This window comes from Leucopleurus acutus, assembly GCF_964270905.1.
Source record: "Leucopleurus acutus genome assembly, chromosome: 8".
Taxonomy (NCBI): Eukaryota; Metazoa; Chordata; class Mammalia; order Artiodactyla; family Delphinidae; genus Leucopleurus; species Leucopleurus acutus.
The window spans coordinates 61,239,327-61,255,764 of NC_139151.1; the positions used below are offsets into that span (position 1 = coordinate 61,239,327).

Below are 16,438 nucleotides of genomic sequence, written 5' to 3' on the forward strand. Positions count from 1 at the left end.
TTTAAGCTATCCCTCAGGGGATCTAGGCTTCCAAGAAACCCAGTTGAAAAAAACTTTTTCTTTGGAGGAAAAAGGAGTATGTAGATAAAATTATTAGATAAGATGCAAGAAAAATACGTTTGGTTAAAGATCATTAGGCTCATGACAAGACTAATGGGCAACTGAGAGGGTTAAATTCTAACTTTCTAAAAGGGACTGTTAACCAGATCAATCAGATCAAACAACAAAGTTCTTTGCCACTTAGTCTATCCAAGTGGTTCAACTTCACCATCCAGGCAATAGCGTGAGAGTTCATCTTTTCTCAGGTTTTGGATCATTTTTTTTCCATATCCATATCTGGATTCCCAGTCTTTTTTTTTTCTCAGTTTTATTGAGATATATTTGACATATATCTCTGTGTCAGTTTAAGGTGTACAGCATAATGACTTGACTTACATATATTGTGAAATGATTACCACAATAAGTTAACATCCCTCATCTCATGTAGATGCCAAAAAAGAAGAAGAATAAAATGCATCTTTCCCCCTTGCAATGAGAACTCTTAGCAACTACTCTCTTAACTACTTCCAAATATACCATATAGCAGGGTTAACTACAGTCATCCTGTTGTACATGACATCCCCAGTACTTGTTTATCTTATGATTGGAAGTCTGTACCTTTTGACCCGGATTTCCAGGCACACTTGTCAATAAGGTTGGTGTTTCTCCTTAAATTCTTTGTCCTTCTGCTATCTCTGTACTGTCAACATTCTCCTCCAGACCCCCGCCTCAGCCTCACTCCTTTCTCAGAAACAAACACACAGTGAGCGCCATTCCAGGAAATGGGGACAGAGCGGTGACACGGAAGCTGCGCCCTCGCAGACACCTGGTAATTGGGTAACTGTCTCAGGCTGGGTGCCTGACGTGCGTGTTGTGTGGAGACGCACCCTGTGAGTGCCCAAGTGGCTGAGCTGAGACCTCAGCCGCTCGGACCTGTTAGATGAGGGAGAAGGCAGTCCAGCCAAGGCCTGTGCGGCCTCAAACTCCTACCCGCTGGAGGCCACAGGGACTTTGAAATCCCTTCACTTTCTGTCTTCTTCCTCCCCCTACACAAGGCTGAAGTACAGCACCTTCAGCCTCAGGGAAGCAGTATCTCTTTTCTTGTCCCGGTCCAACACTTACACATGTGCTCCATCTGCCTATCTCCCAAGCCAGAAACCCTGCTGTCTTTAACTCGAGTATTCACTTTTTTCACTTATTTACCTATGGATCTGATGTGGCTGCTTGGAAGGTATCAGGAGTTCCCTCCCCACAGCGTCCAGCTGGTTCTTTTGAGGCCGCTTTCTAATATCTCTTCTATCCGTATGCCCAGCAGAAAGCCCCTCTTCAATGCCACTTCTCAAAATTCATCATCTCTAACTTGACTTATCACCATTCTTCACCAGCTGATCTTCTGGCCCTTCCTCATTGCAACTCCATAGCTTATGGGGACAAACCCCTGATTAAAGGATCCTTTAGTGACTCGCTTGTCCAGATTGTAGCTAAACTCTTCAAGATCTGGTCTCTGGCCACCCACCTCTCTTGCATCTCCTCTCAAAAGTACCCTTCATCTAAACTTTCAAAAATTTCCCCTTGTTGCATAATAGTTCATGCCTTTTGTTCTTTACTTATACTTTCAAGTCTAATTTATTTAAGCAACCATTCTTTTTTTTTTTCTTTTTTTCTAATAAATTTATTTATTTTTGGCTGCGTTGGGTCTTCGTTGCTGCACGGGGGCTTTCTCTAGTTGTGGCGAGCGGGAGCTACTCTTCATTGTGGTGTGCAGGCTTCTCATTGCGGTGGCTTCTCTTGCTGCAGAGCACGGGCTCAGTAGTTGTGGCGCACGGGCTTAGTTGATCGGCATGTGGGATCTTCCCGGCCCAGGGCTCAAACCCATGTCCTCTACACTGGCAGGCGGATTCTTAACCACTGAGCCACCAGGGAAGCCCCCACTGAGAGACTTTTATTGTATTTTTGTGCATTCTTATCTGTATCTTCCTACGGGTCCACAGAGCTGTCTGAGGGAGCTGCTGCTGTCTTTTTTTTTTTTTTTTAACATCTCTATTGGAGTATAATTGCTTTACAAATGGTGTGTTAGTTTCTGCTTTATAACAAAGTGAATCAGCCATACGTATACACATATCCCCATATCTCCTCCCTTTTGCGTCTCCCTCCCTCCCACCCTCCCTATCCCACCACTCTAGGTGGTCACAAAGCACAGAGCTGATCTCCCTGTGCTATGCGGCTGCTTCCCGCTAGCTATCTATTTTACATTTCGTAGTGTGTATATGTCCATGCCACTCTCTCACTTCTTCCCAGCTTACCCCTCCCCCTCCCCATATCCTCCAGTCCATTCTCTAGTAGGTCTGTGTTCTTATTCCTGTCTTGCCCCTAGGTTCTTCATGACCATTTTTTGTTTGTTTTTTAGATTCCATATACATGTGTTAGCACACGGTGTTTGTTTTTCTCTTTCTGACTTACTTCACTCTGTATGACAGACTCTAGGTCCATCCACCTCACTACAAATAACTCAATTTCGTTTCTCTTTGTGGCTGAGTAATACTCCATTGTATATATGTGCCACATCTTCTTTATCCATTCGTCTTAGTCATCTCTGTGTCTCATGCTCCCTGGCACAACACGGGGCACAGAGTAGACTCCCCAAAGTGTTTGTCACCTGAATGGCCAGATGAAGGAAGGAATAAAATTAATAATAAATACACCCATTCCTTTGAGGATTAAGACTAAACTCTTTAACGCCATCCTCTTAATTCAGCCTGTGCCGGCCTCTGCAGCCTCAGCTCTTGGCCCTTTCCAAGTCCCACTCCCTCTCAGGGCTCCCATCTTCTCTCCCAGTTCCCGAACCTGCCCAGCCCTCCCTCGCCAGAGGACGGTGCGAGAGGCAGCCCTCCTACAGCTATGCACACAAATCTCTTCCTCTGGAAACCTCCGCGAGGGCCCTCAGTTGCAGGGGACACTCCTCCTCTCTGCTCCCACGACTCCGCTCGCTTAAACCGGTGAAGCACTCATCCGACTGATTAGAATTGCTCAGTTACCAGCACGATCGGTCCTCAGTATCCACGAGTTTGGCATTCACGGATTCAACCCTCTGAGTGGTTGGTTAACTCCACGGGTGCCAAACACGCGCATACGGAGGGCCGACTGTACTCATTGTACGATGCCATTTCACACAAGGGACTTGAGCATCCAGTGGCTTTGGGTACCTCCCGAGCTCCTGGAACCAATCCCCCACGCATACGACGGTCAACTGTATAACAATATAGAGAAATCTCTAACTGTATTTTTCTTAGATGCAGAATTAATCCCTCTCCTTTCAGAGGAGAATTGTTTGTATTGAATGAATCCTTTGATGAGAAGTTTAGGGGTGGGGAGATTGAGGCCCCGGAAGGCTGCATGAATAACAATACTATACAGTAGGGCTTTTTTAAGGAGACTGAATTCAATGAGGGTTTTGTTTTGACAAATCAGTGTGTATGTGTTTTGAGTGAATGAATGCATGACTTCCTGGCTATAAAAGGAGCTGTTACTGTCTGTTAAATAAATGTTCCCTACATCTTAGGTGGATGGGGTGGGGGCGATTTTTCAAAGTTTCCCACATTCTTTCCTTTGGCCTTCACCTCACTGCAGCCAGAGTTCCTTTCCCCTGACAGTGGACACCGTGAATAGGGGGTGGGAAGCCGGGGAGGGCTGGGAGTTGGACCTCATTAAATTAAATCAATGATCGTCAGTACAGATGGCAGATGACACTGTATTGCTGTGCATTGCGCTAAGTACTCTTTAGCTCACTGAATCTTCACCACAACCCTGTACTATTATCTCCACGTCACACAGGAAGAAATTGAAGTTCAGAAAGTGACATGTTTTGCAGGGTCACACAACCAGTGAGTGGCAGAGCCAGGATTCTAACCTAGGAGCCTGATTTTAAAGCCCAAACCCTTAGTCACTGCCCTGCCACAGCGGGTTCTGTACTCACTGCGTTGGAACTGCCCGTCAGAAGAAACCATTTCTTCAGGGTCTCTGGTACTCCCTAAAAACTCCACAAGAGGGAGACATTTCGCCATCAGTTCTTCGCTGCTGATGAATTACAGATTTAATTTGCAGTTTCGAAAGCAGCCCAAGAATCGACTGGTTACCTGTATAGAATCTGAACAGGTTTCCTGACAAAATGGAACATTAGGTACCCTAAATGGGATCAAATTAGCCCAAATTAATTAGGAAGTTCACAGTCCCAACCAGGCAGCCCATATTTTCCCTCTGCCAATCACTCTCCTAGACTGGAACCCAGTTTGCAATGGTGGCAAGGGCTGTGTGAGCCTTAGATCTTTAAACACGGGGCCCCCCTTCCCTTCTCCAAGTTCTCCCCATTGTCCAGGAGACTGGGAGCCTCAAAAATAGGTTTCAGTGGTTCTAAAGGCTGGAGAAAATCAAGAATAAAGTTGTCCTTGACCACTCTCACTACCAGCCCTGCAGGGCCCCACTCATAATGACTCTTAGGCCACAGTATATCCAAGCTGTCTCTGTGCCCTATCCTAAGACAGACAGTGGGAATAAGAGCGTGGTGGACGTGGTGTTATGCCCCCAGGTTCCCCTTTGGGTATGAAGGACTCACTCCTCCAGCTGCTGGGGTGCTGCTGGAACATGGCCCTCAAGGATGAGGCACTATAGGAGGCTCCACCTGGGACAGCCACCTCGCCCAAGGCTATACGCACTTTCTGGGGCAGCCCTCATCCTATGACTGATCTGTTTTGGAGGAGAAAAAAGGTCCAATCCCCGTGCCTCAGCTTGGAACAATCCTGAAGGGTCATCTCAGCTTCAGAGTTCACTGTAGGGTCAGCTGCGGCCTCTGAAGGGAATGCATCAAAGCTAGTCCTCTCTCTCTGCCCAGTCCTACTTGCTTCCTTTCTGCCACAGGTGGTGATCCTGAGACCACTCCCTAATACACCTGCTGCAAGTTCATCTCCATCCTAGGGTCTGATTCTTGGGTAACTCAACCCGTAACAGTTGGTACCAGGGGTCTCTGAAAAAGCATATGCTGGGATGGGATTTGGGATCAGCTGGATCACTCACCACCCAGCTGACGACGAGGACCCTATCAGTGGTCAGGTGGAGCTTGGAGAGACCGTACTGAACTGGGATGGTCTACCGGTGGCAAGAAATGCATCAGGCTTTTGAGAAACATGAGGGAAATAGTAACTATAAGGATAAGGGAATTGCTCAGTCTTAAAAAAGAATGAGGGCTTCCCTGGTGGCGCAGTGGTTTAGAATCTGCCTGCCAATGCAGGGGACACGGTTTCGATCCCTGGTCCGGGAAGATCCCACATGCCGCGGAGCAGCTAAGCCCGTGTGCCACAACTACTGAGTCCACACGCTGCAACTACTGAAGCCCGTGCGCCTAGAGCCCATGCTCCGCAACAAGAGAAGCCACCGCAATGAGAAGCCCGCGCACCGCAACAAAGAGCAGCCCCGGCTCGCCGCAACTAGAGAAAGCCCATACGCAGCAACAAAGACCCAATGCAGCCAAAAATAAATAAATTAAATAAATGTCTTCAGAAAATAAAAATAAACAAAAGGCTCAGAAAGTGGGCATTGAGAATGGATATATCAGGCTGGAAAACCCACTAAATAATTATGTTCCTTGGGGCAGCCTGGAGGATACACAATTTATGAAAGCAATAAGGAATGCGTGATGAGAAGGGCGCCAGCATCACTAAGAATCTCCGTCATGGCTCTCCTGTATAGGCCAAGACCAATGGTAGGAAATGCCGCTACTGAGCTGCGCGCACGGATAGCAATGGAAGTGATAGTACTTTCCCCCCAAAATCGAGGCTAGGTGGCAGCATATAACCAACAGAAGCCCACTAGCATAGGCCCAATAGCAAGGGCTCCCACTTACCAAGGCTGACACAGCTGACAGTGCCTAAGCTGCTAGCAGCAAAAACAAGTACCATCTTCCAGCATGCAGTGTCTCCTTTAACACAACAACCTTTATATGGAGCTGTGTGCCCAACAGACAGAACACATGAGTCTAGAAACAAGGGGAGAGGGAAACAGGAATGGCGTGCTTACCATCACTCCTGTGATCCGCTTGGGCAACTGGTATTTCCTGCCCCTACAACTCTACGACCTCATGTTGAGAGTTCCTGGCTCCCAAACAGAAAACGTGTCCAACAGGAGAAGGAGTATGGCTGCTGTATCGGAACTCTGGGCTCCTTGTGTGAAGGGACCATCAGGCAAGAAGAGGCATCGCCATGTGGACTACAAAGTAAATCCTGATCACAAGAACAAGGGGAGGCAGGATGGGGGGAGTTCCCTGGTGGTCCAGTGGTTAGGACTCCGCGCTTTCACTGCCCAGGGTGCGGGTTCAATCCCTGGTCCGGAAGCTAAGATCCTACAAGCCGTGCAGCACAGCCATAAATCACTAAATATTAGGTTAACCAAAAAGTTCATTTGGGTTTTTCATGTTACAAAAAACAGGAACAAACTTTTTTGCCAACCCAATAAATAAATAAGGGGAGGCAGGATGGCTGTTACACAAAGGAGACGTAAGGGAATGTGTTAGGCACCAGCTGGTCCACTTGGGAGCCTCTTGATACTCCCCTGCTCTGCTCTGTTTGACAGTAATGACAAGTGCAGCTGCTATGACTTGAGGAGAGCATGGATGTCACGGCTCAGACCCCTGAAGGGAAAAGTCTGGGTCGCATCATCAGGTGAGCCACTGAAATCAGCAGGAATGCTAGCTAAGGCAATCTAAAAGGTCTAGAAGAGGAAAACGATAGGTAACAGTTGCTGTCCTGAGATCAGCTACTGGGATTTCCCCAAATGAAGCTGCCCCTCGCCCTAGTTCAGGACAACTCTGAAGGGTCATCTCAGCTTCAACACTCCCATAAAATCCACTGAGTCTTCTACGGAGACAGCATCACAGCTCCACTTGTCCCTCTGCTCAATCCCGCCACCTTCCCTTTCGTTCCACAGCTGTAGATTCCAAGAGTACCTCCTAATAAATCTCTTGCTTTTTCTTTTTGTTGTTTTGGCCGTTCCTCTTAGTTCCCCGACCAGGTATCAAACCCGGGCCCACAGCAGTGAAAGTGCAGACTCTTAACCACTGGACCACTAGGGAATTCCCAAACCTCTTGAATGTTAATCTCTTTCTCAGAATCTGATTTCTGGAGAACAATGTCATCAATGTCAGAGGAAGAGGGGCCTTTGATCACTTATCCATAAGGATAAGGATGCTTGATACGCAGCAAGTGATGGTTCCATCAAAGGCAACAATATATGTGAAAACACTGTGAAAAGAGGACTGGGCAAATGAAAAAGGAGGGAGTGATCAAGAATGGTGTTATTGGAGCTTCCCTGATGGCGCAGTGGTTAAGAATCCGCCTGCCAAAGCAGGGGACACAGGTTCAAGCCCTGGTCCGGGAAGACCCCACATGCCGCAGAGCAACTAAGCCCCTGCATCGCAATTACTGAAGCCCATGTGCATGCCTAGAGCCTGTGCTCTGCAACAAGAGAAGCCACTGCAATGAGAAGCCCGCGCACCGCAACGAAGAGTAGCCCCCACTCGCCGCCACTAGAGAAAGCCCGAGCACAGCAACGAAGATCCAATGCAGACAAAAAATAAATTAATTAACTAATTAATTTTTTAAGAAAGAATGGTGTTATTAAGGAGATGGGATATGAGTGAAGGATAAGACTGTCGACTGAAAGAAAAACGCGCAATGTAAATTTGTGAGTTAAGACCTTACTTCGGAACTATAGCCCAGGAGACAGCCTCTAGGATAGCTCTGAGGAATTGCTCCAAAGAAGTAAGGGAGGAGCCAGGATATATATGAGGTTTTTGCTGGGAAAAAACAAACATATAGTTGAACATCGAAAGATTGCTGCTAATCACAAAGAACAGGCATCTCAAGTTAATTATTTTAGTTCTTTTCCATGTATGGGAAGATGCAAGGATCTTGGTTCATTGAAGTTATTCTTTGTTTTTGTTTTTTTTTTTGGCCATGCCATGCGGCACATGGGATCTTAGTTCCCTGACCAGGGATCAGGGCCGTGCCCCCTGCACTGGGAGTGCTGAGTCAACAAAATGGACCACCACAGAAGTCCCTGAAGTTATTCTTTAAACATGCATCTTAACTATCTAGGCAACTGCAGTGCTTGAGCCTTGTAGAACTGGAGTGATACACAACATTTTTTGTTTATGAGACTTTGGAAGATAAGGTCTTGGAGAACAGATAGAATGTGGGCCCTGAGGGTCATCAGTGTCCTACATGAGGAAGGACAGAGACGCAGAGCAGTAGCAGTTGAGGAGAAATGGGGCTACTTGAAATCCCTTTCTTAATAACCATCTAAAGATATCCATCCTGTTGGGATGAGTCCCTTGATTCTCCCATCCATGTCTCCCCATTCTCTTGTTAATTAACATAATGTTTTTATTAGCATCTGTAAGACCCATGAAGGGAAGATAACAAATTCAATATGACTTCTTGGACTGGTGCTCCATTATGTAGCAGTAAAGTTACAGGAGGTGTCAATGCAAAAGTGATGTCCATGCAAAAGGAGCCTGCTTAACCATAGCATTTACCATGTCCTGGGTAATGGGTATAGTCAGTGGGTGAATACTCAGGTCGTCATAAAGCCAGTTCCACGTGGCCTGCATATGAAGCAGATCAGCTGCTTTATCTGAGGTGTTCCACTTGACATTTATGAGGGTTGCTGAATAATTACCCTTATCAGGGTAAACAGACCTTACAGTGGCCTTTATCCAATCCAACAGCCTGGCCATTGCCTCAGGAACAACCTGCTGTGTGTCTGGATCATATAACCATCTGTAATTGTTCCCTAGTAAGCTATGGGTCCTGTATCAAACCAAACATGCTCTTCCATTCTGTAGCATTTAAAAGCAAAGATACTGCCACCAAATTAATCATTCTCACAATCCATTTCAGCGAAGATTATTTAGGAAGTTGATGACACTAATCTATAAAATATAACAACTCCTTCACATTATATCTCCCGGTTTTAGTAGTTTCTTGGTTTTGTCTTCTCCCAACATGTACTACCTTCTTGGTGACCAGAGTCTTAGAGGTACCTGCTGTCATCCCCACATAATTTTTTCCCTGTGCAGGTGGCTCTGAGGCTAGAAGCCGAAGCTCAGACCAATCAAGGTCCAAGCCAGCACTCTCTCTTACTTTCATTTTGGCTACTACAGATATCAATAACCAAGAGATTACATAGTTTGCTTTTTTCTTATCAGTTTCCATTTCCTCAAGTACCTAGTGAACCAATGCCCCAGGAATTCCACTGGTAAAATTTACCTCTTGTAATTGATTACAGCACATCTGCTGCTTCATACCATGGGTGCCTATGTGGCCACCCAGGAATCCAAGGTTCCTCGTCCTCTGCCCTTTCATCCTACCTCTTCCCAAACCACTTGTTTCCATGAGCTAGGGCCAAGCTAGCAAATCCTACTTCTGACACCAGTTCTGCGGGTGCTTTCTTTGACACCAACCAATTCTCCAACACCAACTAATTTTACAACAATTCAATTAAATTCTGATACTATCTACCTGGAGTTAGCATCAGATTCCACAAATTAAAGGGTTCAATAACACAAGATTGTCCCCACTCCAGCGGCCAGTCACAATGTTACCAGAAAACTGGGTTAACCTCTCAGTGGATGTCAAGCCAAAAGACACAAAGGAGCCAGAGATTAGGAGAAGGAAGGGTTTATTACTTGTAGCAAGTAAGGTGAACACCAGGAATCTTTCCCAAAGCAGCATCTCCCTGAACAGCATGATTGGGGAAGTTTTAAGCAAAGGGCTCATACGTATTCACGAAGGGGCCTGAGCAAGGGAATTCTGCATAGAATTGAAGCAAAGGTCGAGAGAGTCCCAGCTTTAGTGGACTGAAGTCAGAAAAGGTCAACATTATCATCCCTTAGGTTCCAGTGGCTCTGGTAATTGGGTGCTCACTCAGAGGAGGGGTTTAAATTCTGAAAAACAGCTCAAGCAAGTGCTTCAGGCTGATCTTGAAACAGAACTGGGAGTCTTTGCAACGGATTTGTTGTCTCTTTGCTATGGTTACTTCTCTTGCCTGCTAACAGTCTTGTTTTTTCCCTTAAGATCTTTATTACTGAGACCTCTTGAAGGGCAGGCATTGTGCCAGGCTTAGATCACAAAATGGCTTAGGCCAAAAACGGCTTCTCTCATGTCAAAAAGCTACATCTGATTCTTTTCCTCTGGGGACACCCTAACCTATCTGCTTACAAAATGTCCCAGGTTGCCACCTATACTTCTGACCAACCAGCTGTAAGTTCTAGGGTTCTATGACCCTCTACTCAGGTTTGAAAATTTGCTTAGAACAGCTCACAGAACTCAGGAAAACACCTTACTTACATGTCCTGATTAATACAAAGGGTATAATTCAGGAATAGCCTGAAAGAGATGCATAGGGCAAGGCACGCGTGGGGGAATGTCACAGAACTTCCATGCCCTCTGCAGGTATACCCCCCTCCCAACACCTTGATAATGTTCACCAACCCAGAAGCTCTGAGAGAGTTTTTATAGAGCTCAGTCTCCAACCCCCTTCCCCAACCAGAAGACTGGGGGGGAGACTGAAACATCTCACTCTCTGATCAGTTCTTTCTGGTGACCAGCCCCATCCTGAGGCTATTCAGGGGTCCCACCTTAACTCACCTTATTAGCATAAATTCAGGTGTGATTGAAAGGGGCTTGTATAAATAACAAAAGACACTCTTATCACTCAGGAAATTCAAAAGGTTTTAGGAGCTTAGTGCCAGAATCTGGAGATAAGACCAAATATATTTTCTATTATACCATAATTACTCTATCTGATATGATTCGGGGTGGGAGGGGCGGGGAGTCACTTGAAAAAAATTCTCAAAGGCAAGAACTGACAGGACTTGGTAGACCTGTGGATCCTGGAGAAGCACTGAGTTACACAGTTTAGGTTTTAATTGCTATTCTGCCACTTAACTTTCCTATGCTTCAGTTTCCCCATCTGTGAAATGGAGGTAATAATAGTATTATACTTACTTCTTAGGGTTGTCGTTAGAACTGAGGATTAGTCATTATAAAGTACCTGTTTCAGTGCCTGGGGCATCCTGTGGAGCTCAGTAAATGATAGCTTTCACCATCATGGTTACAGGAAGGTGGGAGACCCAAGTTCTAATCCATGTTCCTGTCTGTATAGTCATTACCCCTTCTTGGCCACTTCACCATTTTTGAGTCTGTTTCCTCATCCATATAATGAAGGTATGGGTGTCCCCGCATGAGCCCAGGGCCCCTTCCATCTGGAGAAGTCTGAGTCGAAAAGATGATCAGTCAGGGCGACTCAGGGGTGTGGATAGCAGCGGTAGAACATAAGAAATTGAGGGTCGGAGCCCTCTGGGCCGGAGAGGTAACAGTGTGAGAATCCCCGCCCCGCGGTGCTCCCGGCCACCAACACCCCCCACGCCCTCTCCACTTCCCCAGTTTAAAGCCCGGTGGGCCAGGCACTTAGCTCTTCCAGGAATTTGAGCGCAGGTTTGCAGAGAGGAGGGGCCTCTCACCAGCCACACAGGATCGGCTTCCGCAAGAGCTGGGCGGCTACAGCGGCCTCGCACAGCTGGCAGAGCCTGGGCGGAATCGCAGGCGGGATCCTGGGCGGGTCCCAGGCGCGCCCGGCCCACTCCGCCTGCACCTCCGCCTCGCTAGCCTTGCCCAGGCTGCCAGCCACCGCGATCAGCTGCGGCGGAACCGAGGCAGAGGAAGGGGCGGAGCTGCTTTGTGGCTTGTCGCCGAGCAGTCAGCCGACTGCCGCGGGGACTGATCGGTGTCCCTGGCACCGCCAGGGATCCTGAGAGCCGACCAGGGCCTACGCCATCCGGGGCCGGGTGCGCGAACCTGCCTGGTCTAGGAAGCCGGGCGATGCCCCGCCAAGGAGGGTCTTCCGGCCAGGGCCGCCCCAGGTCGGACCGGGCGCAGACACTGGACAGGTCCTTGGGGGCCCCCAGCCTGAGGCTCCTGTGGATGGGCTTGGCGCTGGCGTTGGCCCTGTCCGACTCCCAGGTTCTCTGGGCCCCTGCCGGGGCCCACCCTCTTCCCGCCCAAGGCCATCCCGCCAAGTTCATTCGCCTAGCGCTCCAGCTCCGGGAAGGCTTTAGCTGGTGGAACCTTACCTGCTCCGCCTGCAAAGGACTGTTCACCGCCATCGACATCAGGCTGCAGGTGAGCGCTCAAGGGGCTGCGGGAGGTGCAGGCCGGAAGGGAGGGCTGGCGGTGGCGGCTGGGGCTGAGGCCGGCGCTCCGGGGTCCCCGAGAGCATCGCTGATGGAGAGGCTGTCCTCCACAAGCCTTTACTGAATTTGCCCCCCTTTGGGGCCCCCCGCGGCTGCACACCACCACCATCACTACCTCCACTGTGACCTTCTGAAGTAAGGAAAGAGTGCGAGTTACATGCTGGGCACTGTGCCAACCCTTTTACACAGGCTAAATCTAGCCTGAAAGGTGGTTTCATGACTGTGGTTATCTCCGCTTTACAAATGAATAGAAGCCCCGGAGCTGAAGTCACTTGTAGGAGGGGCCGGCTGCTGGGGGGTGGGCTGGACTCCCACCCTGGCGTGCCTGACTGAATCCCCTCCGCCTTACACCTGGCACCTCCGGTGCCTGGGACCAGCTGCTCACTCAAAGGAGACCTGAGTTAAGGAGTATCCAGAGGTGTGGGACTCGTTGGGGCTGGGCTGCCTTGACTGACCCTGATGGGGGTGTGAGGAGCGCTGGTTGGTGGCCGTGCTTCGTGGGCCTCCTTGGGGCATCAGGGCCCTCTCCTCGTGTGTGTCCCCAAACCCTGGTCAGTCTGTCATTCCGCCCAGCCCAAATTCCACAGCACTCAGCAGACAGTGCCCGAGAAAGCGAGCTGCACAAGCAAAGGCTTGAAATGCCACTGAGTTGAAAAGGAAGTGACGGCCTGGTGACGCCCGAGTCAGGGCAGTGTCTATGAGAGGCAGGGGTGAACCGACATCTCTTCACCACGTGGTACTGAGTCCATTCTAGCCCCGGTGTGGATGTGGAGGCCCACGGGTCGTATCCAGGTGTTGGCCTGGTCCCTGTGCTCTGTTTCTGACTTCTCGCCACTGGTTCTTCCCGCCACAGAACGAGGCCAGCGTGGCCCAGGTGGGCTCCATGGCCATCAAGATATGCACGCTGCTGAAAATAGCACCTCCGGCGGTGTGCCAGTCAGCCGTCCAGCTCTTTCAGGACGACATGGTGGACGTGTGGACGCGCTCGGTGCTGCGCCCGTCTGAGGCCTGTGGTCTGCTCCTGGGCTCCTCCTGCGGACACTGGGACATCTTCTCATCTTGGAACGTCTCTTTGCCGGCCGTGCCAAAGCCATCGCCCCAGCCGCCCGAGCCCCCGGCCCCAGGCTCCCCTGTCAGCCGCATCCTCTTCCTCACTGACCTGCACTGGGATCAAAGCTACCTGGAGGGCACAGACCCCAACTGTGAGAACCCCCTGTGCTGCCGCCAGGATTCTGGCCCGCCGCCTGCCTCCCGGCCAGGTGCTGGATACTGGGGCGAGTACAGCAAGTGTGACCTGCCCCTGCGGACCCTGGAGAGCCTGTTGAGTGGCCTGGGCCCCGCCGGCCCTTTTGATATGGTGTACTGGACGGGCGATATCCCTGCCCACAATATCTGGCAGCAGTCTCGTCAGGACCAGCTGCGGGCCCTGACCACCGTCACAGACCTCGTGAAGAAGTTCTTGGGGCCGGTGCCCGTGTACCCTGCTGTGGGCAACCACGAGACCACACCCGTCAATGGCTTCCCTCCCCCCTTCATAGAGGGCAACCAGTCTTCGCACTGGCTCTACGAGGCGATGGCCAAGGCCTGGGAGCCCTGGCTGCCTGCTGAAGCCCTTCGCACCCTCAGGTATTTGAGGCCCACGGAAACCCAGGAAGGGAGGAGAAAGATGGATGAAAGTGAAGGGAGCAGGGAACCTAGCATTATGTGTGACTACTCTAGGCTGAGTCCTCAGCTCTCTTCGCTGGCCCTCCAAATCGGACCCCACTTTCCATTTCCACCCTTATCTCCAGCCACCCTCCTTCACAGGGTGAAGGGCTAGCAGCGCACCTCCTCCGTGGTAGTCCGGTCTTCTCTAAAATGCCTTCCCCTCTCTAACCGCCCAGCTTTTCCCAACTTCCCCAGGCCTAGGTCCTCTTCCCTCTGGATGGCCTTTGCCTCTTCTCGCTCACTTTTCTGTCTCCTAGAGCCTTTAGTCCTCGGAGCCACTTGCTTCAATCACACGGGCCCCATAATCAGTGCTAGAACGTGGGCTTCAGAGTAGGGATGATGTCCTAGGTGCCTCTGCCCTCACCCAGATTCCCGGCACAGGACTGGGCATGCAGGGCTAGGGTTATGAATGCATGCTGACCCGTGTTCACTTTGTTTCAGAATTGGGGGGTTCTATGCACTTTCCCCACGCCCCGGCCTCCGCCTCATCTCTCTCAATATGAATTTTTGTTCCCGTGAGAACTTCTGGCTCTTGATCAACTCCACAGATCCTGCTGGACAGCTCCAGTGGCTGGTGGGGGAGCTTCAGGCCGCTGAGGACCGAGGAGACAAAGTGAGCAAGAGTGGTGGGAACCCAGTGGGGCAGGTGCCGGTAGGGTGGGAGGAATAGCAGGCCCTCCACACGGAGACTTCTCTCTGGATCTGGAGCACCTGTGAGCAGAGAAGCTCGATTTTCGGGCACTCCCAGCAGCGTTCCTTGGGGTTTCAGCTCACGGTCACCCTTAGAAAGTCCTTTCATTTGCTCCCCCTCTCTCTGGCCAGGAGTGCCAGCCACTGTAGGAAAGATGAGTACCAACTAGCCTGGCCAGGGCTTCCTGGACCCCTCTTGCCCTCATAACCTTCCTTAACTCTCCCCACAGGTGCATATAATTGGCCACATTCCCCCAGGGCACTGCCTGAAGAGCTGGAGCTGGAATTATTACCGAATTGTGGAGAGGTAGGAGGGAGGTGTGTTGGGGGCGAGCGGGTGAAGTCTAAAGGTCAGAAACTCCCTCAAGCGTCTCACCATCCCTGCTGCCCCACTGGGGTGGGGACGCTACTTCCTTGAAAAGGATGGAGAGAGAAAGCATCCAGTCCTCCCCAGGTCTCCCCTTCCCCCTTGCTTGAAACTTCTGAATATGATGAGTGTCTTCTGGCCAGGTATGAGAACACCTTGGCCGGTCAGTTCTTTGGCCACACCCACGTGGATGAGTTTGAGATCTTCTACGATGAGGAGACCCTAAGCCGGCCGCTATCGGTCGCCTTCCTGGCGCCCAGTGCCACCACCTACATCAGCCTCAATCCTGGTGAGTGAGGTGAAAGCAAATTGTTGGGATAAAGGAGGTCTCGGGATAGAGGAAGCTGATGAGAGGGAGGAAGTTGTTGGGGTAGAGGAAGGAGGGTTGGACCCAAGGCCGCCCAGGGGCAAGCTCTGCCTCCCCACTGGAGTTGCCTTTGTCCTTTCCCTCTCTGGTCAGCCCTCCCTCCTTGCAGGGTACCGTGTCTACCAAATAGATGGCAACTACTCCGGGAGCTCTCACCTGGTCCTGGACCACGAGACCTACATCCTGAACCTGACGCAGGCGAACGAGCCCGGAGCGACACCACACTGGCAGCTCCTCTACAGGGCTCGGGAAACCTATGGGCTGCCCAATGTGCTGCCCGCCGCCTGGCACGACCTGGTGTACCGCATGCGGAGTGACACGCAGCTTTTCCAGACCTTCTGGTTTCTCTACCATAAGGGCCACCCGCCCTCAGAGCCCTGTGGCACACCCTGCCGCCTCGCCACTCTGTGCGCCCAGCTCTCCGCCCGGTCAGACAGCCCTGCCCTGTGTCGCCACCTGATGCCGGACGCAAACCTCCCTCCTGGCCAGAGCCTGTGGCCAAGGCCACCATTATGCTAATACCCCTAGGGCCCAGAGGTGGGAAAGTGCTTGTCTTAGAAAAGGAGCGAAAACCCCAGAAGGCCACTGTGGTGAGAAGAATGTCTGGTGGAAGAGCTTATCCCTGGGCCCAAGCACACCTCGGAAACAAGACTTCCTTTCCTGGATCTGGTTTAGCAAGATATGGGAGCGGGGCTGGCTGCTCTGAGGCTGCTATCTTTTCATGGCCGTGGAGCAGAGGTCTAAGTTTGCACTGCCCTGGGAAGACCAGACAGAAGCTGTCACCCCAGGCCTGTGCTGGCCAGCCAGGAACCCTGTACTGCTGCTGCTGCCTGGTTGCCAGGCTGTTAAAATAAAAACAAGAGACTTGGACTCCAGACCCTGCTGTGACTGTCCCAGTTTCTTGTTTTGAGGCAGGAAGGTCAAGGGGGCCCTGGAAACGAGCCTAACTGAGGGATCAGGGTACCAGGAG

At 50.6% G+C, this 16,438-nt stretch overlaps 1 protein-coding gene across 1 annotated transcript; it reads left to right on the top strand.

Annotated features, from left to right (window-relative positions):
* Positions 1-11,872: 11,872 nt before the first annotated feature.
* Positions 11,873-16,326, top strand: SMPD1 (sphingomyelin phosphodiesterase 1). The gene is made up of 6 exons (XM_082844631.1): positions 11,873-12,266; positions 13,191-13,963; positions 14,486-14,657; positions 14,965-15,041; positions 15,245-15,390; positions 15,578-16,326. Exons 1-6 carry the CDS (start codon positions 11,967-11,969, stop codon positions 15,985-15,987), a joined length of 1,878 nt encoding a protein of 625 aa, XP_082700757.1. The 5' UTR covers positions 11,873-11,966; the 3' UTR covers positions 15,988-16,326.
* The last annotated feature ends 112 nt before the right edge of the window (positions 16,327-16,438 follow it).

What these genes read in the sequence shown, in the direction of transcription:
- SMPD1 (XM_082844631.1), top strand. Translation starts at nt 11,967, where the DNA reads ATGCCCCGCCAAGGAGGGTCTTCCGGCCAGGGCCGCCCCAGGTCGGAC. An exon ending in CCATCGACATCAGGCTGCAG is followed by an intron (nt 12,267 to 13,190) that starts GTGAGCGCTCAA and finishes TTCCCGCCACAG; the next exon opens with AACGAGGCCAGCGTGGCCCA. An exon ending in GAAGCCCTTCGCACCCTCAG is followed by an intron (nt 13,964 to 14,485) that starts GTATTTGAGGCC and finishes ACTTTGTTTCAG; the next exon opens with AATTGGGGGGTTCTATGCAC.